The sequence below is a fragment of the Hemicordylus capensis genome, chromosome 2 (genome assembly GCF_027244095.1).
Source record: "Hemicordylus capensis ecotype Gifberg chromosome 2, rHemCap1.1.pri, whole genome shotgun sequence".
Classification (NCBI taxonomy): Eukaryota; Metazoa; Chordata; class Lepidosauria; order Squamata; family Cordylidae; genus Hemicordylus; species Hemicordylus capensis.
The window spans coordinates 187004373-187029588 of NC_069658.1; the positions used below are offsets into that span (position 1 = coordinate 187004373).

Below are 25216 nucleotides of genomic sequence, written 5' to 3' on the forward strand. Positions count from 1 at the left end.
AACAGGCAATATCATAGAAAGGGCAGTTAAACAAAATATGTGTTAATGTCTCCACCTCATGCAGGAACTCAAGATTAGGAGGATGGGACATGTCCCACCAGGCATAGTCCAACATTTACCAGGTTTGCAAAACACAGGGAAAGTGAGTTAACTATGGACATCTCAAATATGCAAGTCAGCTCACTTCTCCAAACCCAGGGTGTGCACTACTAGCCAAGGACCAGCCAGCACAATAGGCCACGAGGGCTCTTGAACCTCTTGGAGTACTTTGCATTGCCTACCTTCAAAAATGGCTGGGGGGTGGGCATGGGGTCACACAACTGAGGCAAAACAAACCTTTAATGCAAAAAAAGTATCTTTCAAAAGTATTGCCAATGGCCTACATCCAAACTAAGATTTGTTCGTGGGGAATGCTTCCATGTACAGGATGGGGAGATTTTGCCTTCCCTTTGCGGCGGCCTGTGCCTCTCAAAAATATGCCCCCGAGTGTCCCACAAGCCTCAGACATATTTCTGGGAGACACAGATGGCTGCAGAGGGAGGGAGGGCACGCCAAAACCACCTGCTTTGCGTATGGAAGTGCTCCCTACACACAACTCTTCGTTTTGGACGTAGGTCACTCATTGATTGCCAACACAGAACTTCTCAACAACGATCTTTCGGTCAAACAGTTCAACATACGATTATCACACCTGCTCTGCGCTTACCATTGCTCAGTGAATGCCCATAAGCCATCAATCCTGAACAACAAATTTCACTTGGTGCTTGCGACAGGCTTTTATGTCCCAGTGGGTCTTTGTTCTCACATAAATGAATCAGATGTTCACGAGTCAAGCCTTCTGGCTGCCATTGGCTTGGCTAGACCTGAGGCCACAGGCTGTGGTATCATAATGCAGTGTTCTTCACTGTGAGGCCCGGGGGCAGCCCCCTCCCCCCCCGGTCAACCCTAAACGCAGCTCCCTAAGTCTTTATTGGGCCTGTGCAGAGCTTCAGCCAAAGCTGAATACACTGCATGGCCCCCCTGGCACCATGGGGAGATGGCCATTCCTCTCCAGCACCAGTGGGGCTCCTTCAAGGGAAATAGGGCCCTCCTGAGCCCCTGCACCACCTTGGAAGGTGAAGATGGAGGTGTTGGGAAACAGCCCTTCCCAGCACTTTTGGCACAAAGAAGAGAGGCTCTCTGCCTCTCTTAAAGGCTCTCTGCTCCCCAACACTGAGAAGAGTGCAGTACTGCTCTTGCAATAAAGGTTGTTTTTCAAAGTGGCCGCTGCCTGCAAAATAGTGCAGATCACTGCCCTAACGAGTCCAGCAAACCTGGAGCCACATAGCAGCCTGGCTTAGGGCAATAGGGAAACCTACAATGCTACAGTCCAAGGTTGCTGGGCAAGTTTTGCTTAATTAATTGGCAGAAGTCAGGCACTGATGCCATGAGAGGGTGAATGCTGGTTCAGAACGATTACGTGGTATCTGAGAATATCTACCTTCTGCCATGGAGTATTACTACAATAATCTGGTGTTACCGAAATAGAAAGAGTCAAGAATCAAATTATACTTGGAGGTGGGGAGATGGATGTAAAGGACTGGAAGAAAGGTGATCTATAACACATTATGAAGAAATCTGGTGATTTTACTGCTATCAATCTCCCAGCTTTCAGAAAACAGGGGTCTCCAAAGATGCCCAAATGAAATGCCCTAAAGGAAAAAACTGGAATTCCAGAGGACAGAACAGAAGAGGGGAAAATGGGCTGGAAGAGAAAGAGTTCCAACAAGGGCAAGATAATACAGTCCAAGGTATCTTGAACACAAGCAGCAGAATGGAGAGTTTCTGGATTGTAGCAAGAGAGGAAGGACCCATCCTGTCTGCTCATGTTCCCCACACCCATTATAATCTAAACCGTCTCTCCCCACTGCCCCCTTTTGGCAGCCCTTCTCTTGAGGATTAGGATAGGGTGCAGTAGCGGTAAAGAGGGGGTGGTGGTAAAATAGTGAGGACAGCCAAGGAAAACCAGTTTCACAGCAGCAGCAATAGTTACACGGAAACCTAAACATGCACTGGCTGTTTCTGCTAAAGGGTTCAGAAACCTCAGTGTTAACCACATCTTGAATCTTTTTCGTACAGCAAAACGCAAGGAATTCAATGGTGAAAAGAAAACAGATGGCAAAACTTCACAGAAGTCTCTTCTCTTGACCCTTTATAGATCTATCCCACTCTTTCCTTTTTGTCATTTGATTAAAGGCTGCAGATTCTGAGAAATTAAGGGAGACCTCAAATCACACAGTGGATAAAAAACGGTGGATCTTTGATTTCTGCCAGTCTGCATAATTCACTGGCTTTCAGACTGTGCTCCAGGGAACCCTGGGTTTCCAGGAAGCCCATTGGGGTCCTCAGGAGGAAAATAGGTAGTGGTTGGTAAGCAGTGTTCCCTCTAAGGCATGCACATGTGCACATGCTCACAAGTTTTTTTATGTCCGCTCAGTTCATTTTAGATCCTGCTCAGGTTGAATCAGGAAGGCTCCACTCTGAATGCATGTGTGCACACACTGCCTTGATACTGCCGCCCAGAACAAAACTCATTACACACACCGATAAAAAGGATTAGAGGGACCACTGTCAGTAAGGTGCCTTAAAGTATGCTTATCCACCATGGATCTCCTCCTGTAACCTGCAGCCACAGGGAGGGCTGTGCTCTAGGCACACATACACACACTTGACACAGGGGGACAGTGAGGATGACCCTAAAACATAACCCAGAATCCACAGCAGTACAGGGAGGGTTTTTTAAACCCTCATTCACACTCACTCACTCAAGGAACATCAAGCGGAATCATTTCCACGCAACCTACTTTTCTCCATTTTTGAAAAAACTACCATGGCTCCATGATCTAAAGTAATCTTTGGCACCTGGGAGGACAATTTTTTTTCATCCTTTCCTGTTTTTGACAAAATACCATCTTTAAAAAAAACCCCAATCATGCTTTCCACTTGCCCTGCTCCACCCACCAGTTTGTGGCTTCAGCATCATGTTTTCCTCTAGGTGTGTGCGCATGCGCCACATTCAGCCATGTCTCTCTTCCTCTTGCTGATAAAGGGAAAGACCCACTCCTGAGAGGATAGTAAACAAAACTGGTTGATGATAGAGAATGAAAACGAGGCCATGGGCCCATGAGTCCCCAGATACAGCTTGCTTTCGTTGCGGCTTTCTTCAGGGCTGGGACAAATATTTCGCATTCCTAAGTGCCAAGTCCTACCTGGGAAATGTGAAAAATGACCGGGCCTCAGCCACACTGCTTTTGGACACCCTGTTCTTTTGCTTTATTATTCCAAATTAACGCCTCATTTGAAGTCAGTTTTTATTACAGTCTTTGACCAACAACACAACATCTAAAACAATATAAACTTTTAAACATAGCCATATTAATAACATAACTGTACATTGGATCTAATCATTAGCAAGCAGAGTGCGACAAACTCGTATTGCAGAACAGAATTTTGCCGTTGTATGTGTGATAGATGAATTCACATCTATTAGCAGATATTCGGCATAGAATTCGTCTGATTGACCTGGCACATTATGTAAAAGAGGGTCAATTAACCTTCAACTAAGGTCTATATAAAAGACACACCGCAGGAGCACATGTGCAACTGACTCAATCTCATCAGAGTTATAGGGGCAATATCTCTGTTCAATTAGAATTCTATTGTATCTAGGAGCCAAGAATTCTGAAGGGGGCAGGGCGTTCATACGGGCCCTCGAAAAGGCCCATCTATGTTTGGGGAAAGTGAGGAGAAACAGATAATCTGCTGGGCGAATTCTCATCCCTCCATGAGCAGGAGGAATGACCTAGATGTCCTCAACAGGTCTTTCTGAAACTCAATATCCCAGATCCTTCATTTAATAAGTTCTTTGGCCCTGTCCAAACCCACAGAGAGGAGCATTTGAAGTCAAGCTCCAGATAGGAAGTTTAAAAGCAATAAGTGTTCTCCAGAGGTCTTCTGTAACCTATCATCTCACATGGGCCTTGGAAGAGTGGCACACACATGGTTCCCTTCTTCTGCCAGTTTATAAAGGAGGGGAAATTTCCCCTCCCCCTCTTCAAGTGATTTCCCCCCAGGCAATACACCTTCGGGAGGTATTGTTTTCTGGAAAAATAAAAATAAAGGTGCCCCCTAAAGCTAAGAGGATCGCCAAACAGCTAATAAACTAGGGGTTGTCATGAACACACTTCAAATAAGTCCAAGGAGCTAAAAACAGCAAGAGGAGGGGATTTAAGAATCCAGGTGAAGAATGACCCCAAGTTGAAAAATAGAAGGGAAAATCTGAGAATGTTTTGATAGAAACTGAAACTGTCAGTTACACATCGATTAAAAAACCCAAGCCCTTTGAATATGGAATTCCCAGCTCCTCTTCCCACGCTCAATTACAAAATGGCATAAGCTACTCATGGAGGTCAGGTGACTGGGGAAGAGAGAGAGAAGTGAAGTCCAGGTGGGTAGGTGGCAACCAAGTTACAGCCAAGACTGCTGCACTGCAGCCCCTGTGGCTTCAATCACACCACCCAATAGAAGCAGAATGACAACAGGTAGGGTCTCACTCCTGTTGAGCAAAGATAGAGGAAAGCCACTACAGTCTGATCTTGACTGTAGTTTTGTCAGTAAGTGGCAGGGTGGGAGAATCTCCCCATTCCTTTCTAAATTTCCTACTCCAATACAACTCAAACACACTTCAATTTGTATAAAACTGATATTGGTCACAGAATTCAGCTTCTCTCAACAAAAGAGTTGGATTTATTTTTTAGCACAGTAGAAGGCTTTTCTCCTCCTCAAGATATTTATCTGGCAACTGAGCAGATGCCAGTTCCATGCATTTAACTATTGTTATAGCTATGGTTATTAAACATGCGTAAAGGACTTTTTACTCAGGACTCAAAGCTCTTCATCTTATAGTCATAAAGAACTGAAAAATGTTATGATCCTTATGGATGTATAACTGGAGCACTTGCAGGAAAGAGGAAAGCACCAGCAAACTCTGGGGTAAGTTGCAGTCAAGTTGGTTTCACAATCTAAGAGGCCAATCCCACCCACCCATGCAAAAAAAGGGAAAGAAAAAAAAAGAGCAACTCGTTACTCATTTAAGCGATTTCTTAGCTTTAAAATATAATCTCAAGACAGTCACAATCCCTTCCAGTTCTGGGAAGAAAGGTGCCTAACAGTTTCACCATGCTTAGGCAACATGTCCACATCAAGGATACACTGCAACATTTTGTTGCAGGTCCATACTTGTCCTCATTGACCCTGTGAAGCCAATTATTATCCCCATATTACAGACTGGGAACAGGGATTGCTGTGACAGAATGTGGCTTGCTTATGGCCACCTGGTCATTTTGGAAGATCTGAACAGAAACCCTAGATCTCCCTAGCTCTCCTTTTGAAGCAGTAGGCCCACTTCCCCTATTTAATCTCATTTCCAGTGAAAAGGCAAGAGAAACCACAGAGTCTATCTGGAGGCTCTTCTTCTAAGGAAATGTTCCTTCAGAGAGGAAAAAAAGAGAGAGTAGTGCAAGAGAAGCGTAGAAGTGACGACATTCAGAACAACGGTCAATGGAAAAACACACTAAGGGGGGGACATTTTGTGCTAAGAGAGTTTATGGTCATGGCAGAGGAACCATTATTGCATTAAAATTAATTACTTAAAATATTAATGAAAGCAGTTAATAGTTGTGGATCTTTCCCCTTTGGCAAGGGACCCACGATTTTAACTAAGCACAGTGGCCAGAAAATAGACTCTGTCCCTGCTCAGTCACTGGGGCACCTAGTGACATCTCCCAATGCCAGCCCCATACAAATGCAAAGTCCTCTCCTCTCCCTAAATTGCTGTTGCTTTCACGTTGCAATCCTAATCATGCTTACTTAGGAGGAAGCCTCACTGGGAGCCCTGTGGGAATATTTCCAAGTAAACATGCATAGGATGGTGCTGTAAGGCAGTTTCAGAGAGGATGAAAAGATGAAGAGGGAACTAACCCAGAGAGTGGCCCTCTTGTCTTTCTGGGGTGCTGTTGCTGCAGATTATGCCAACAAGGGGGTCAGCAAAGAAGTCCCTGGGGGCCTCATCTGGTTCCCGGGCCTTATGTTGTGCAGGCCAGGTCTCAGGAAACAGAAGCCCCACCTTCAACACCAACGGCTGAAGTGATGTTCAAAGCCCATTTGGGTTGCCAAGTCTTCAACAGACACTGCCTGCATGTATTTAAAAATTCTCTGAAAGCCTAAGGATGAAGCATGCCCCTGAAAGCAAAGTCTAGATTCTTAGAAAGTCGATTGTTACGTCAGAATCCAGATTCCTTGTTAGTGTAAGTTGCTGATATGCTGCATGCTAACAGTTCACAGCACATGGAGAGTAAACAGCCTCTGCCCTGATGAGCAGGAAGGACAGATAACAAAAGGGGAGAAGCAGAAAGTTAAGACACTGACCAAGTTAAGTCACCCACCAGGACTGTCAGAAAGAAAGTCCCAGCCAGGGACATTCACATGTAGATAGTCCGACGTGGAAGTCTATGATGCAGGCTGCAGGGACACGAAGCATTTCTGTTGGGATGATGCTGTTCACATGCACATTTTAAGAACAGGAGCCCTCAATCATTCCCTTGTCCTAGAAAACCACATGTGGGAAATCACACGAGGACATCCCAAAGTGCTTATGGCTGCCTCCCACAGTGCAAATGAGCTCTCTGTGGGTGAGAGAGATCTCCTAGGAAGGCAAAGATCAAGCTCAATATCTAACGCATTTATATGAGCATCCAACACAGGGTTAAGGCATTACTCCACTGTAAAGACAGTATAAGTTCCGATCCCAGCCTCCCTTGCCTCTCGATGCAAAACACAAAATGTTAAGGACTTACAAGTGTGCCCCAACACCTGTAAGTCCCCCAAGTGGGTCTTAACACAGCTGCCACCCCAAATGAAACTGAGCAAGAGCACTCAAATAGGTTATGCACATCTTGTATGGTTCAATATGAAATCCAATACAAATCTCATCCAGTGGCAGTATTCGAACAATGTCTTTGTGATAGACCCACATCACATTACATGCTCTCCTTTAGATGTCAAGGAGGCCAGGAGTGAAGGGGAGGAATCAGAGAGCAAGTATGGTAGTAGGGAAGTAAGGCTGCTGAGAAGGAAGAGCAGTTCTTAGGAGCAGCACAAGACGCTGCCTTATACCAATTCAGACCCTTGGTCCATCTAGCTCAGTATTTTCTACACAGACCGGCCACAGCTTCTCCAAGGTGGCAGGCAGGAGTCTCTCTCAGCCCTATCTGGAGAGGCTGCCGGGGAGGCGAGGGTACTTGGAACTTTCTGATGCTCTTCCCAGAGTAGCCCCATCCCTTAAGGGGAATATCTTACAGTGCTCACGCATGTAGTCTCCCATTCAAATGCAAACCAGGGCAGACTCTGCTTAGCAAAGTAAACAATTCGTGCTCACTACCAAAAGACCAGCTCTCCTCCATAGGCCTGTAGGAGAAGCCTCTGGCCCTGTTGGGGAGCTGTGTGCACTCCTGACTGGCCATTTTGAGAATCAACCAATCATCTTTATTATGGTCCAAGACCAGCATAAGATAGAGCGGTAGAGCATGATTGAAATGAATTATGAAACCATAAAACTGTGTTATTTTACATTTCTACACTAAGGCTTTAATATTAAAAGGCTGCTACCCTTAAAAGAGAGGGTAGCTATGAAATTATTAAAATTCTAAGCATATAAAAAGTGGAACATATAAAATGCAAAAAAGTGGCTAAAATATATAACAAAACAAAACATCTAACTAAGAACATTAAAAATATAGTATAGTATAAACAGCAGTTCAAAACTATGCAGAGTTGATGCAGAGAAACGGCCTGGCAGTCACGATCCAGTGGATCTGGATGCAGAACTTGGCGGATGCAGAACTTGGTGGGGTTACACATGAAGACTGGATCTTCATTGGAGAGCAGCAACCGTATATAGTCATGGTTTGTGCAGCCAGGGCGCTTGCAAAATAGCATAAATATAAACTTAGTCTGAATATCTCTGTAAGGGGGGCAAAAAAAGGAGTACATGTTCTGTGGTTTCTACCTCCCTAGTGTCACAGGGACTAAGTTTCTCTGCAACTGGGATCTTTCTGAACTGGCCTTCAAGCAGAAGGTTGCCAGTTTGAATCCCTGCTGGTATTGGGCAGCAGCAATATAGGAAGATTCTGAAAGGCATCATCTCTTCCTACACGGAAGGAGGCAATGGCAAACCCCTCCTGAATTCTAACAAAAGAAAACCACAGGGCTCTGTGGTGGGCACCAGGAGTCGAAATCAACTTGTCGGCACTTTACCTTTACAGTGGTGGCAAGGGCATGACAACGTGTGAGAGTATAAGCCCTTCTGTGGCTTGGGATTTCTAGCTGTGACAAGCATGCAGTAGAGGAGGCAGAATATCTGAGCCTTTCTGAGGTCAGGAAGGATGGAACCCTGCTGAGGTCAGCCTGGTGCTCGGTATCCATTAGCCTCTGTTTTTTGCCTGGCCATGGCCCATGGCAAGTAGCCGGGGTGGGGTAAAGCCCAGGGGTGACAATTCAGTTCACACGGCCCTTGTCCAGGAAGACTGAAAATTGTCCAGTAGGGCCAGAGGAGCCAAACTCTGAGGGTTGAGGGATAGTTTAAGCCAAAGGTTAAGAATGGACAGCCACACTCAACTGTTATCATGCCTGTTTCCAAACAGAGACTGGCATTTGAGACACAGCAAGGTACTTGGAGGAGCACTCTTAGGAATGTGGACTACACCAGCTCCAAGGGGGCAAGATTGGAGGGGGCTTCCCCGATTCGGCACCATAAAGGAGTTGTGCCAACATCTTGGCCTCAAACAGTTTGAGTGTTGCAGGAGCGTACTGGCCCCCTCTAGTCTGTGAGAACTTTAGAATGGTGATGGAGCTCCTCTGAGCGGTGAGGGCAACATGATCGCAATGGGCCTTTCTTGAGCCAGAGGCATGTAGGATCACTCCCAGATATTTGAACGCCATTGTGAGAATGCTACAAGGAAGATGTAGGGGAGAGAAACAAGCTGGGTAGGGAGGCGCACGGTGGCAGCAGCAAGCTCAGAACTTGCACCCAGCTCCAGAGTGAGGGTGGGGGAAAGTACTCCCCCGCCCCACCCCTCCCACCTCTGTACTAAGCTCCCAAACGAGCATTTCCCTCTCCTCCTAACCTTGCCTGTAGTCCTCACAATGGCCAATCAGAAGAAGGCCAGTTCCTGTACTAGGGTCAGAGGCTTCTCCTACCCTAGCGATCATTGTGAGAAAAGCCCTATTATGGCACTGAGTCTAGTCCCCTGAAGCTGACCCCACATTACTGCTTTAAAGCTCAATGCCTTTGCCTTTGAGCTTAGCACCATCATTAGGGCTACAAACTATACCTTTAAAGAGAGAGAATGAAAATAGGATGAGTCCAGAGTATGATAGACAACCTGGAAAGTCATGTTCTGTAATTCAGACTGCATATAAATTCTCAGCAGTGAATGAGGGCATCCATCAATAAACTTGTCCAAAGAGTTCTGCATTACGACAGAGTGAGAGGAGTAATTAACAACTACAGCCATTTGAAAGTCAAGAGGCCTGGATAAAGACAACCAGTGTCTGTTCAGTAGATTTACTAGTTTACTCTAGTTTTTCAGCAGTACGAACCCACAGATTGTTACAGTACTTCCATAACGGTACCAATTCTTGCACACATTTTTTTCTGAAGGTTTTTGAACCATGCCGCAAATGACGTGTGTAAAAATATCACAAAGGCAGGTAAATAAAGAAAATAACTAAATCACTAATGTGATTTTCGTGCTGAACTAGACTCTACAGTTACTGCAGAGTCTATTGTGGAAGTGTTCAAAAGCTCATCTTGTGTGATTAAATTGGATCAATATCCTTTAGTGACTCCCAAGGATGTGGACAAGATACTTGGGACACTGTGCCTTACCAACTGTTCGCTCGACCCTTGCCCAACATGGCTTATACGATCTAGCAGCAAGGTTACTGGAGAGGGCCTTGTTAAGATCATTAATGCTTCTCTGAGGGAGAACAGGATGCCTCTTTATCTCAAGGAGGCAATTAGACTGAGAACTTGAGACGGTGGCTATAAGTTGTCAAGAAGCCACAGTATTGTGAGTGAGTTGGCGGCCTTGTGGGAGTTGGAGGCTAACATCATTTAGCTTAAGTCATCCTTGATGTGCTTCATGCCTGCTCCCACAGAGAGGTGTCCAAGTAGACAAAGGGGGTGAGGGCAATGGTACTGCTGAATCGTTCGAAAGAGCACTCCCAATGAATCACCGTCTCCACTTCTTTCCTAAGTAGCTCTGTCCAACACAGAGGGAGAGATTATTTCCTTCCATGGCAGATGCTTCTAGCATCTGGTAATGGACAGAGCATGTGATTAGCAAAAGCTTACAAGGAATTCTAGGGGAAACTCTGCAGGATACTCCTGAGGTGACTTCACTTTACCTGGCTTCTTCTGCATGGTGAAGAGTGGAGCTTGTATTCCTGCACACAAATAAAGCAAGGTGCTCACAGTGACTCCACCAGGAGAACTGAGCTAGGGTCAGGTGGAGGGTGTGGGCCAAGACTGAGAGGGAACAGCAGAGCTGAGGGAAACCAGAGCCAGGAGGAGAGCTTTGGAAAGAGCACATACCACAAGCTTAGTGGTCAACACAAGAGAAGATAAATGTTATCTGGTGGGGACAGAAAACCTTGTGGTCTCAGAGGCTTCCTTGAATCCCGTTACCCTTAAACACAGCATAGCTCAAACCATACAGTTACCAGGATGGGACACTGTGAAAGGCAGTGGTTTTACAACACTGACCAAGGCCCCGACAAGTCTCTGGAGCCCCACCATAGAAAGGGCCACACTTTTTCCACAGCTTTCAGTCTCTAAACCAGCTATGTGCCTCTACAGGAATGGGCTGAAGGACTTGCTTGGATTAGGCCTACAATGTCTGGAAGCCCACTTTGACACAGGTGCCAACCCCTACCACTGCCATCCTCCAATCCATCCTCCCTGTACCCTATTAAGGCTAACTTAGCCTTCTAAACTACAGCATGCTACAGTTGTGGCACAACATACTAATACACCTTTTAAGTTGGTTGGTTTCCTCCAATTCGACACATCCAAGGTTTTGCCTGCCATTTGGTACTTGGTTCCTGGAGGCTAGGTCTACCAACAGCTATTAGCTATGATAGGTAAATGAGAATTCCATGGTCAGACTCTGTATCAGATGCTGGAGACAGACAACAGAAGAAGGCTATTTTCTTGTCCTATTTGTTGGCTTTACTGGAGACACTTGGTTAAACTCTGCGAGAAGTAAGAAGCTGAACTGGACTTTTGCTTTTATACAGCAGGACTCTTATGTTCTTAAAAATCCTGAGGATCTGCTTCTTTTTTAAGCTCATTTTTCGATCTCAAGGTTGTGGAAGTGCATCTGAGCACACAGAGTTTGCACCTTGCAGGGCTTCATATCCCCCCCACCCCCAATCAGAGTCATGTTCTTAGGGATCTAACCGTTTGGGGGCTATAGGTCCAGAAAAACCCTGCCCCTCCCATGCTACTGACAGAAATGGCTTACTTTTAAAAGTACTAACATATAAAATATGTATGAAAAAAAAGTTACAAGCCTCATGATTACATCTGAGTGTCAGGTTTTTAAAAAAGACCCAACAACTCACACTTCGAAAATGCTCTTACATAAAACAGAGCTCTGGGGGAAACCTGGGTGGGACCCCTCACTGAAGACTGTACCTTGTATCCTGCTGGTTTGTCCACACATTCCCCTTCCCCATTGCTCTCCTCCTCCTCCTCCTCCACACTTCTCCTTGCCCCAAGTTCTAACAAGCCTCAAGCATCAGTTAAGAATAAACCATGCTGACTTCAGGCTTATGTAAATTAAGCATATCTGAACCTATGCAATACTAATTTGTTATTTTTAGAACATAAACACCTGAGTTTGAAGAGCAGCATTTTAAGTAGTCGGATAGGTTACAGCGTACCAATGGCTCCACTCTTATAGCCACCTTATTTAGCCAACAGCCCAACCATGGCTTCCACTTGCAGTTTTGGGCTCACAACTTTATTAAGTTTGCTTCACGCTTACACAGAGGCACCAAATAACCCTTGGGGCTTTCCCTTTCCTGTCACACACAGATCAGGACTCTACTGGGGGAGCCCCACCACTCAGCTTGCAAGGCTGTGTGTCAGAAATGGTGGGGAGGTCAACATAGAGGCAAGTGTAGATGCCATCAGTGGAAAAAGAGTGGGGGGGGGGGAAATGAACTGTGACTCAGGGGAGGGCTTAAGCCCCTTGGGTCAGGGCTTTTATGTTTCCAGGAAGGCCACCCCAAGGACATGCTGAGACACAAATTTGGACAATGGAGAGGAGCTGCTTCAGGAGTTCCTCCAGGACCATTTCTGAGACCCATTCTTCACTTATTATTTGCCAGTGACCTTGGGAGGGGAAGAAACTTATACAAGCTGTTGAGCAGAATACCTGGGAGGTTATTTGGAAATTATGTAAACTGACTAGGGTGACCTCAAGCACTGGAGTTAAGGAAACAATAGCCAGTAGGGTAAAGTGTATGGTGACACACTTGAAGGGCCAAGGGCAAGCCTGTGACTGGGGACATCAGCTGGAAACAAAAGAGGAAGACAGCTATTACAGAATCTGTGCCATTCATAAGACAACAAGGAGCTGCCAAAACAAAATTGCTGCCTGTGGCAGCAAATACAATTCTTGGGTGCACTAGGGTGTATTTCCTGGGGAGGGGAGGGACAGACACTATTTAAGACACAATTACTACAAGACAGACAATTGCACACAATCAGAAGCGGCTGGTTTGGGGCTTGGAAGAGTCCTTACTCTATCCTGGACAGACAAGTAGAGCCTCCGGTTGGGGTCTACAACCCCTGCTCCCAGATGAGAGCTACAGTGGCAAGCTCAAAGCTGGGAAGGCCTCAGAGCATCAGGAGAACCTTTCTGAAATGCACCGCACAGCCAGCAGACAGGAAAGCCCATGATGTCAGCAGCCACACTCTGATTCACCACGAGGGAGAAGGAGGCTACACTAGTCCCATTCAAGTCATTTCAAGCAAATAATCATAGAGTTGGCTGTGCAGAGCAGCACATTAACTGAGCGCAACCTCTCCAGCTGGAGCTCTCTCTTAAGAACATGATGGATGGCTGACGGGACTCACAAACAGAACAGTAGGTGGGCACAAAATCCACAAACCCTGGTACCGTGGTTCCTGCTCTGCACTAGCCTAGCATAGGACCCTGGATTAGAAGCAGGGTTACCCGGCTTTGGACAGCCTGGACTTGGGTTTTCTGTCCTGGTTCACACATGCTTGCAAATCTGGGTTAGTGGCAGATCACCCAGCCTGGGTGATCATGTGTGAGGCTCAATGGCTTGTAACATCATCCAGGTTGGGTCACTTGCATTCACAAATGAATTAATTCAAGCCAGGCCACGTAAGGACTTGGATACATTTACTTATTTTTATATTTATATCTCACTCTTCCTCCAAGGAGCCCAGAGCGGTGTACATGGTTATGTTCATCCTCACAACAATCCTGTGAGGTAGCTTAGGTGGCAGATACATGATTGGCCCAGAGTCACCAAGCCGGTTTCATGGCTAAGATGACTTTAGGTATCTCAACAGCCAACTGTCTATGCTAACTAAAAACAGCAGCATAGTTAGAGCTCACCATCTCCCCCCACAGCTTGCATGAGCGCTGTCCACCATTAACAGCAAGATGATGGCCCCCATATCATCATCATCATCTATTCGATTTCTATACCGCCCTTCCAAAAATGGCTCAGGGCGGTTTACACAGAGAAATAACAAACAAGTAAGATGGGCTCACAATCTAAAGAGAAACTCATAAAATAGACATCAGCAACAGTTCTGTAGGTACTGGACTAGGGGTGGACAGGGCTAGTTACTCTCCCCCTGCTAAATAAAGAGAATCACCACGTTAAAAGGTGCCTCTTTGCCAAGTTAGTAGGGGCCATATGTAATAATGTCAAAGTTTGGTAGACTAAAAGCCAGAGGCTCTTGGCCTGCGGTCCTAGGTGCAAATTTGCAGTGTAATTGGAGCAATTTTGCAGAGTCATGTTTTCTCCAAATGCTGTAATTTGCTGAGTCAAGTAAAGCAGGGTGTGATAACACCAGCTCTCCAGGCCTCAAGGAATGGAGCATCTTATCTCTAGGTGACAGTTGAAAGCGAGAGAAAATAAGCAAGAGAGAAACCTCATACTGCCCTCTGCTGGGCCCAACTGTGAAGACGCTTAAACAGACAGCCATGGCTGTTCCTCCAATTTCCTACTTAGCAGTGGCGACTAATAGTTCCTGGGACTGCGGGGGGGGTGTGTGTTTGTGCGCGCGCATTAGGCAGGGCAGGTGATAGGTGAAGCCACAGGTAGTGAGAGGTACAGCTAGTTGTGGGCAGCTGCAGAGGTGGAACCAGGACTAGGCAGGTGTTTGAGTAATAACTGGGAAAGTGTAGATTTGTAGCTAACAATTGGGATCAAATCACAAAGATGTGTGTGCATGCGCACACATACACACACACACACCCAATTGCTCAACAGCAGAGGCATGGAGAACTATGGAAAACATCAGCTGCTTTATAGTGCTTAACGGGACTACAGTAGGGTGTAGATTTGTATAATACAGCAGGATCAGAACACACACACGAAAAGAACTGTACAGACCAGCTACAAAAGGCTGCTTCTGTGGAAGTAATGCATTCTCAAGTCACCAGGGCAGCTCTCATTATTTCAAAACAAATACTAACCAAACAACAACAACAACAACAAAGGACTCTGAGTCACAATGGTTAGTGTGCTGGACTAAACTGAGGAAAGCCAAGTTCAAATCCCCATTCAGCCATGAAACTCACTGGGTGACTCTGGGACAGTCACTGATCTCTCAGCATAACCTTCCTCATAGGGCTGTTGGGAGGATAAATGTAACCACGTGCACCACTCCGGGCTTCTTGGAGGAAGCACAGGCTATTCATGTTCAAGTAAATAAACTTACATAAGCTGTAGGTAAAGCAGAGACCAGCTAGAAAAGTGGAGAACAGATGCATTACAAGGGCAGCTCTGCCTGCCTATTTCAAAAATGCATACCTAAAAAACAGAAAACCTCAGGTTTTTCAATGATGCTTGCAACAGCTATGAATCATCTCCTGTAACTCAGAGGACACCATGGGAAGCAGAGATGCATGGGGACACCACCTCCCTACTCCATGCCTGCTGAACAGCTGGGTGCCCCTCTGCCCTCCTTGGGTGCCCACCACTTAGCCTGGGTAAGTGGCAAGCAACATTTTTTAAAAAATAGAGATCACTTCCTTAATCCTTGTCCAATGAACCATAACGCCCAATGGACATATTAAAGTTACAGATACTGGCCACAATCCAGAGGCAAACACTGTCCAGCTCTCTGCACAGAAAGTGGATTTTAAAAATTATTTTCCTGACCACAGAACCCATTCCCTCTCTACACCACACCCACATGGAAAGCCACTTTTGTAATTATCTGAAAAGCAGTTTGGACTCAGAAATCCACGTGTATGCCTTAAAAGAACTTTCTGGCTTCTTATGCCAGTTTCTAATCTAATTAGTCTACAGTTAGCTGTTGCTTCCAATGTTTTACGGCACATCATTGTGGGAATGGGCCATAGTGATTTGCATACACATTAGATCCGAGAGCAAGGGAGAGGAAGCAGAGGTTGCATTCCTCCCCTCCAAACACATACAATTTTACCAACAGCCAGCCAACCTGCTCTCTATCCCAAATGGGGATTGGATTCTTCTGAGTAACAAAACCACCCTCTGGGCATTCTGATTGGCAGCCTGAGGAGTCAATCAGCCAGTAAACTGTAACCTGATGAGTTCACAGGGTGGTCCTCAGACCGCCTACTTTGCAGAACCAAAAGTGAGCAGGCTTATTGGCTCCAACCTTATCTTCTTTATATCTGTTTCTCCAAGGCATACGCATTGCTAATCCCATGCGTGGCAGCTATCACGAGAGTTTGCAAGCAGCTGCCTGGTGAGTGACAGGGAGGGGTGAAAAAATGGGAGCAGGAAAAGAAGGGAAGGAAAGCACTGGCAAGGCCAGCTGGCAAGGGAAAGTGCATTGGGAGGGAGAGACCGGACTGGAGCTGAAGTGGGTGGGGGGGAAATGAAGATGGGGAGGAGAGACAGGGAGAACTAGGAGCGCAGATGCTCTGTGCCAGATCAGCTAGTTAATATTATAGAAGATTTGGGGCTTTTCATTTGTTCTTTGAGGCTGGTGCTACTGCTGCCCAGCTCACAACTGTTAAAGCAGAAGCAGATTGCAGGCAAGAGCAGCAGAATAACAGAGGGAGGCAGTAGGCACACAAAATGGAGGCAGAGATAACATGGCTGACTGAGAAATTTAAGGTGAATGCTAACCACTTTGCCCATAGATAAGATCCACCCCTGCTACTTGGGGAATAAAGTTTTTTTTTTTATTTTAATTGTTTTATTATGGTGTTTTCCCCCCTCCATTGTAAACTGCCCTGAGCCACTTTAGGAAGGGCAGTATATAAGTTAACTAACTAACATAAATACAATAGGAAAAAGAGAAAAGAGAAAGCTGAAGAAAAAATGGCCAGGAGTTTAAGTCAGCAAACTTCAGTGAAGAAAGGAAGAAGTGCCCTTTTGGACAAAGGAGTCTAAGCCAAGATCCAAACACAGGCTTAGCATATACTAGCTTAGGCCAGTAGTGCTCTTGGCTTATTTCCTTTGAGCAGCAGATCTCCACCCCACCATCCGACACCACATCATGAGCAGAGATTGAATCTCCCCTCTGTTTCAAAACCAGTTTGTCTTAGGACATGTAAGGAATCCAATAACCTTCCATCTCTCACACAACTCTAACTACCTCCCTCCAAGGTGTGTGTGTGTACACGTGTGCATGTATATGGGGGGGGGAGGGCAACCTCAACATATTGAGGTCATTCACACGATTGGGCAGGCAGGGAGGCTTGGCTTCACTCACCTTCCCAAGATCACTGGCAAAATGTTGGTGGAAGTGCCATCCGCACTCCCACATGAACCACTGTTGGAAAGCCGAGATGACAAGTCCCAGCCTCCGGGAGTCCCCCAATGCACACGCCTCTGTGTACGGTCGGTATTCACTTAACCTTGGCTAAAAGCCGGGCTAGCCAGCGCTGCCCTGACCAGATTGGGCCCAATCCCAGCAGTTCTCATATGCAGTCTAATCCAGGCTGGGCTTCCCTAGCCTGGGTTAGGCTGAGTGCGAGAACAGCCTCATTAAATGATCCGACAGCAATCTAGATGTGTTGAATGATAGCATACTATATCTGCACAATTTGTTTCAGTGACATCACAGGCAAGGTTTCTGGATCCCCAAGGTCTGGTGTTGGAAAGGCAGAATTCTAGACCTCCAAGGATTAGGAGTAGCTATTGATTTAGAAGTTTCTGGAGGAACAGCTGCCATGGCTTCCTACAACAGAGAAGCAGCTACCTCTGGGGCAGAACAGGTGCACTGCACAACACATGGGCCAAGATGTCATGTCTCGCTTAAGTTATAGGAAGGCACTGTGAGAGACAGAACAGAATAAGCCCATACCATTTAATTTGCAAAGAGTGGAGGCTCTCCCATCTGTAAGAGATATCTGTCCTTTCTGCAAGCTCTCTATTAGGTCTGCAAGCTCTCTGGGGAAGATACAGTCATTCAGCACTTTACGATGAGAAAGATTTAGAATTACTTTGCACATTTGAACTCCCACACTATGGTGAGGCAGGGCATAAAATGACAATTATTGACCGAAATTTCTAACTTGCACCATCACAAATGTTAGAGAGATTCAGTTAAGAGATGACTCAGGTGCCTTTTAGACACACATCAGCTGCGCACGAGTAGCTTTTCCACAGTTTCACCCCAATATTGTAATGCTTAAAGGCCTATCACCACATGGGCAAAGCTAGTTGTACAGCTCCTTACTACCTTATTGTTGCCCCAATACTAGCCAGGCAAGACTGTGTGGTGAAGAGCTGCACAGTTTGTCCTGTGCCTGTAGGAATGAGCCTTTAAACTGTCCCCTGCTAACTGAGCAAGAGGCACCTTTTCAAAGTGGCGGTTCTCTTTACTGAGCAGGGGGAGAGCAACTGGCCCTATCCAGCCCCAGCACAGCATCCCCTCCAGTGGCTGGTGTCTGTGTGAGGTTCCTTTTTTAGATTGTGAGCCCTTTGGGGACAGGGAGCCATTTTATTTACTTACTTATAACTATGTAAATCACTTTGAGAACTTTTGCTGAAAAGCAGTATGTAAGTATCCGGCATATTCGCATTCGTACAGCAGTGCTGTGGGATGAATCCCTGGAAAACCAGCTCCCATGCTACAACACCTAAATGGCATCTCAGTGGATGGATGTTGCGAATACTCTGACTGATGGCCTGTCATCATTTTGAGACCAGGAAGATCTTAAATTTGCCACCAGGTCAAAGTGGTCGGAGCTTGGGGGCAGGGTGGGGGGGGGCTGCTTCCTCAATGTGGTTCACTGGCATGAATCATCTGGAGTTGTTTCTGGGGGGCCCTCCCACCCATGCGTGCTTTCTGAGACAGGGAGCCACTCAGGAACAGAACACACACTTGGGAGGTAGGGAGTCCAGAGACCTTAGCCCAAGACATTGGGGAGCTAACTGGCAATCGGAACAGAAAATGCCAGGCTGAGTAAGCCCATGGCTTGAGAGTCAAAGGCAGGCTGGACGCGAGCCCATGAGGCTGCCTGATACAAACGCCAACCATTTGTCCATCTAGCTCAGGGTTGTCTGTACTGACAAGCAGCAACTCTTCAGGATTTCAGATGGGGGCTTTTCCCAGCCCTACAAGGAGGTGGCAGTGACTGGATGCCACTGAGCCACAGACCCATTCCTGGGCTAATCTGCAAGAGGCTTGTAGATGCATGGCCCTGCCTTGCGGCAGGGGACTGAATTACTTACTCACAGGTCCCTTCTGACACCAGGATTCCAATATAAACACACTCTTTGAAGGCTGCAACAGGAGTGGAATAAGACAACTTGTGGGGTAACCAACAAGGACTCCTCACAGCAGAGAACATCAGTATTGGAGAGTCTGTGTTTTCCAGGAACGGTTCAAAGATGCTGCTTTTACTAATGCCATCTCAAAGAGATTGGTCCTGAAATACCTTGGACGCCACTCTGACATGGAGGAAAAAGTAGAAGGGCAGCAGGGAGAGGGCCCTTTTTATTGGCTGCTCTCCAGCTTTGGGATCCCCTCACCCCCTGAAGACTTGACCAAGCAGGAGTCTGCTTCCTTAGAATCAATGCTTTTAGTGGGTGCAAAGAGGAAGGGAGACATGTGAAAAAGTATCACCATTAATGTGTAGTATGTCCCCATAGGTATTTTTAAAATAATTGTTACCCACCCAAAAGGACAGGGCAGACTAGAAGTTTATGTTAACCGCCCAGAGACAAAAGTTGGGGCGGTATAGAAGTTCGTTCAATCAATCAATCAATCAATCAATCAATCAATCAATCAATCAATCAATCAATTGGCTTCTTCTCTATTGGAAGGGGACATTCTTGATCTGGCTGGGAGACTGCAGTAGGACAAGAAAGCAGCTGGATTGTTAGGCATGCTGGATGGAGGCCGTTGACAGGTGGGGAGACAAGACTGACAGATAGTAAAGTTGCTTGAATTCAAAATGGAATAATCACTTGAATCCAAATTCAACATTTTGTCAACTCCAGGACTGCCTGGTCCCATATAACCCTCTTGGTTGTGTCAGCTCAAGTGAAGCGCTGCTCCAGACTATCATTATTTTTATTTTTACATTTATATCCTGCTCTTCCTCCAAGGAGCCCAGAGCGGTGTACTACATACTTAGGTTTCTCCTCACAACAACCCTGTGAAGTAGGTTAGGCTGAGAGAGAAGTGACTGGCCCAGAGTCACCCAGCTAGTATCATGGCTGAATGGGGATTTGAACTCGGGTCTCCCTGGTCCTAGTCCAGCACTCTAACCACTACACCACGCTGACTAGAGATGTGCAGGGAACCAGCAACTGCTGGTTCGAAGGGGTGGGTGGGCGGATAGCTTTAAGGACAGGGGAGGGTGCCCTTACCACCACCACCCCACTGCATTTCTCCCACCGGCACTGTCCTGAAAAACAGTCCCGCGGGGCGGCAGCGTAACCTCCTTGCTGTCCCGGTGAGCTGCGGACTGGGAGTGCCTGGTGCGTGTACGGGGGTGCCAGCGGGGGAAATGCAGTGGGGGGGGAGACATGGGGGAGAAGAGGACCTTCCCCAGTCCTTCAAGTTATCCCCCCACCTTCAAACTGGCTGAACTGCCAGACTTCCGAACAGGTTTGGAGGTCCATAAATGGTCTCTGAACCGGTTCTGTGCACATCCCTACTCCAGACTCTACTGTTTTGCAGTCAGGCTGATGTCTACTATGGATTCGAATCACTGTCTTTCCCCCCCCCTTTTTTTAACAAGTCTCATCTTTCAGTAAGCACCCTGTGCATGGATGGTGCTATTTACACAAATAAAAAAATAATAGGCACAGGTCTCGACACGCTTCTCTTTGCTGGGCAGGGAGCCCCAAAGAGGCCCAGGCTCTTCCAGGTATAGATGAGGTTTTACTGAGAAGACTCAGATCACGGGTAGCACAGTGGTCAGCGCATCACACTGCAGCGATCTCAGCAGGAAACCCTCTGGAGTCTACCTTCTCGTAAGAGCAACCGGGTTACTGCCCTGGTAAGTGCATTTCAGCTGTGGGAAGTAAGTGCATTTCAGCTGTGGGAAGGGAGGGAAAGGCGAGTTTCCCCTACAACCTGACCCATGTGTAAACGTCTAATCTCACATTTTTACAAGAAATAGAGCTAGGTTATCAACTCTAAGAGAGCTGTTTCAGGAACCGCTTCCGAATTCTCTTAAAATTTAGGACCCTCCATTACCTTTTTTGTAAATAACTTGACACCATCTATGTGCGTTGCACTTTACTGAGTTAACATATGCAAAAAGGTAGGTTTCCCACATAGTTTTCTTTACAAAAGACAACCACAAGGCCGCTGATCCTCTGTGTGTGTGCGTACGCACACACACAGAGAGAGGATCAGGGGCCTTGTGGTTGCCTTTTGTAAATGCACTCTTTCCCTAGATGCTATTTTCCCCCTTCAATTAAATCATGACTGGATAGATCAGATACAGAGCAATAATACAGTACTATAATAAAGCCCATTTTATTCTCCCCATTGAAAATCCCCCCCAAAGCAATGTACCCCAAAATACCTATCTGCAGCAAACAGCAGGTTTCAGGGTAGGTGTGTGTGTGTGTGTGTGTGTGTGTGTGTGTGTGTGTGTGATATTTTCCAGCAGGAAAACTGCATGGGAAGGGACTAAATCCCACTACTAGAGTCAGGGGCTCTATGGCTGCATTTCATCAAGAAAACAAGATCTGGGAAATTCCAAGCATGGGGTTCAAGTGTGCCATTAAAGTAACTTCTTGTTTGGTCCTCAGCTTCTGAAGCAACTAGGGACTAAAGGATTAAGCCAAAGGCTTTATGGGAAAGTGTGGGTTTTGAGGAGCAATTTGAAAGAAGAGAAGAATAGCGTCTCGGACATAAGGCCAGCACCATTTGTGGAGCTGGATAGAGGTAAGAGGAATGAGGAATTTTTAGCCTACTTTCCAGTAGGCTTATGAGATCACTCAGCATTCCATCCGTGTGTCAGTAGGGGTGTGTGTGTGTGTGTGTGTGTGTGTGTGTGTGTGTGTGTGTGTGTCTCCCCCTATCAACTTTGCAATGCCTGGACCAATATGAACCAAATCAGGCACAGTTGTAGTGAGTGACACTTAAGGACACCTCAACAGCGTTGTTTGTGATGATATCATCCGCCAAGATTCAAGATGGTGAATGCGTAAACTTTTGAGGCTCAAGAAGGCTAACATGTGAACCACCTAACTGATTTAAACCAAATTTGCTACAGCTGCAGGGACACATGGGGACACCTCAATGGCGTAGTTAGTGATGATGCCATCCACCCAGATTCAAGATGGCAGATGCGTGAATGTTTGAGACTCAAGTGGGCTAATATGTGAACCACCTAATCCATTTGAACCAAATTTGGTACAGCTGAAGTGAGTGGCACAAAGGGACACCTCAACAGTGTGGTTTGCAATGATGTTATCCACCCCAACTCAAGATAGTGGATGAGTGAACATTTGAGGTGCCATTGGGCTAACTTGTGGACCGCCTAACTGATCGGAATCAAATTTGCTACAGGTGTAGGGACACATAGGGACGACTCAAGAGCATAGTTTGTAATGTCATCCACCCTGATTCAAGATGGCAGACACGTGAACATCTGAGGAGCAAGTGGGAACTGATTTGGACCAAATATGGTACAGTTGTAGGGACACCTCAAAATGCAGAGTTTGTGATCTCATCCACCCCAATTCAAGATGAACACAGAGTGAGGCAAAAATCGGTTAATGTGGTCTGCCTAACTGATTTGGACCAAATTAGCCCAGCTGTAGGGATACTGAATGGAAAGCAGGCAGATTAGTTCTTACTAAACTTGTTAGAATTTTTGCACAGTTTTACAAGGAGAAGGTGATATGACCTGATGACAATCTGAATATGAGAAACAAGGGCAGAGAGTCAAAGACAATGGCCAGGCAAAAAGCTTTGACAACAGGTCAATGAATATCAACAAGGGAATGGCTTGGGAGAAAAGTTGAGCAGTTCAGTCTAGGACATAATAAGTTTCAGACTTCACCAGAAGTATCAGATGGTTCTGCCTAGATGGAGTGGGGAAGTTCTAGGGTGGAGAGGAAAAGCTAGTGTCATATTTTAAATGGCAGGTTTTTATACTGTCTTTGAACTGGCCTGCCTTTAGAAGTTTTCCCCTGATGAAAAGCAAACTTCAGCTCAAAATGCATTGGAACCATCGTTTCTGTAATAAATCCAGTCCTACATATCTATGTATGTCTCTAAAATGGGGCCACTTTCTCCTCTTTCCCCAATACAGGTAAACCCTTTACTTTTGTGAGTTCATTTCATGCGGTTCGCTCATTCACAGGCAATTTCCTTGAACACCAATTTCATTATCAAGGGGATAGTTACCTGGTTATTTGTGAAGTTTTCCACCTGGGAAACGACCCCCTAATTAAACGGTGTCCCTGGAGAAGCCCACGTGCCAGCTGAGCAATGTGCATGTTGCTCCGGGGGTGGGGTGGGGGTTAAAATTTAAATATCCAACCCTGTGAGCCAGCTGAGAAACGGTGAGAGATTGGGCATTTACACTTTAAACTCCCAAGAGCAGCCAAAGTACCATTCCTCAGAAACATACGCCCATATTTTGAGTATTTGAATATCGTGATTTGACGTTTGTGGAACTTTCCTGGAATGCTACTTCCACTATATTCAGGGGTCTCCTGCATTCACAAAACACATAAGAAGGCACGAGACACAAGGCAGCAATGACGCCTTTAACTCTGCTCCATCTATGGTCCTTCAGAAACCCAAACGCTAAGTGCTTCTGTATGCTGCTGCCGCCGCCACCTCGTTCAAATCCCATCATTTTGCCTCACAAGGCCCTTCTGCAGTGACTTCTGTCATGCCTCACTCACAAGCCTTTCTGTTTTTCCATCCCAATTTTCTGTTGTGGCAGATCCATGGTGTCTGCACACACCAAGAGACCTATAAAATCTATGTTAGGCCACTACAAATGGTCACAATGTGCCTGCCAGCCTCCCGACCTGGCCACAGTCTCTGCCAAGAGCAGATGTCAAATACCAGAACACTCTAAGTTGTCAGCCATCAAGTAAGAAGGCCAAAAAAGGAAAAATGCATTAACGTTTTCTAGGAGACAGACTGGAGACCTGAGCATGTCAGAGAAATCAAAAGGAGTGATCCTGTTCATGCTGGCATGTTCTGGACTCCCAGTTTCACACACTGCCCTTCCCATCTCTCGCTGCTAGCCCACCTCTGTCTGAGAGTGCTGTAAGCCAAGCTGCCCCCAAAAGGGGAGAAAGCGGGGGAGACATGGCAGTGATCAGACCCTATAAACAGCTGTACTCCTGGGAAGGAGGAGGAGACCCATTTCCTGCCCTCTTCAGCTGCCAGGCTCAACTATCATGTGCCAGTGGCTACTAGGCACCTGGATTTTTGCACTCTGACTGCAGGCCCAACAACAGCTGTCTAATGCTAAAGACTGCTGCCAAGTCAATGATCAAATCTAACACGCTGAAATATAATGGCAGGTGACAAATGTTTTATCCAATATTCTGCAAATATTTGATCTTAACATTTGCAGAGGGGACTTTGAAGATAACCGAGGGCGGGGATTTGTTTCTAGTGCCGCCTGCTGCCCAATCTCTAGAAGGAAGAGCCGTCAGCAGGCAGGACTTACCCACAGCCCGGAACAAGCAGGCCCCGTCTTCCTTCATCTGTTTTATGATGAACCCTTTCTTCTCTCTCAGCGCCTTCTCGAACCTGTGTTCCTGCTGGTGACAGGAGGGGCAGATGTCAGCAAGTTAGACAGCATCCCCATCCCTGAAGCCAGGGAGGGTGGAATATCCTATTGTCTCCCCAGTTCCACATGACAACCCACAAAGAAAGGTACCAGCTTGAAAATCCATACTGGAGGGGAAAGGGCATCCCCCACAGACAGCATGGCTCCACTGCCCTCTAGAGGCTGATTTGTGTAAAGAAATAATGGTTATTGCAGTCCTTGAGTTAGCAATGGACATCCCACCGATTAATAACCAACAGTGACCCAAATTGTGAGACAGTTTTGATGCAGGTTGACAGGTTCTCATGCCCACAACTCAAGAGTGATGTAAAATGGCTGTTCTGCTTCTATAGCTCTGCACAGAGAATGTTGCAGGCAGTCTAATACAGACACAGTCTGAGGAGCTCATATAGCACAGTGTAAGTCTCTAGCCCTCATGATCAGACATGTGGTAACGCATCCACAACACACTTTAAAGGGCAAAACTTCCATGCTAAGCTATGCATATGCTCCTTTCACACTTCCTTACCCAGACAGCTCCCACACTCATTTTCCCACAGCAGTAATCCTTGCCAAAAGTAGCACATTCTACTACTCTAGCAATAAGGGCTAGAAACTTGCTTTATAAA

General features: G+C 46.3%; 1 protein-coding gene across 5 annotated transcripts in view; it reads right to left on the reverse strand.

Moving 5' to 3' along the window:
• OTUD5 (OTU deubiquitinase 5) overlaps positions 1 to 25216 on the reverse strand; it is a 60527-nt gene that overhangs the window by 23257 nt on the left and 12054 nt on the right. For 4 of the 5 annotated variants that reach the window (XM_053298460.1, XM_053298459.1, XM_053298461.1 and 1 more), the window contains exon 2: positions 24486 to 24579. In XM_053298460.1, the coding sequence (XP_053154435.1) occupies positions 24486 to 24579 (94 nt within the window). The remainder of the gene's footprint in view (positions 1 to 24485; positions 24580 to 25216) is intronic. The other variant, XM_053298457.1, reaches the window with a different exon arrangement.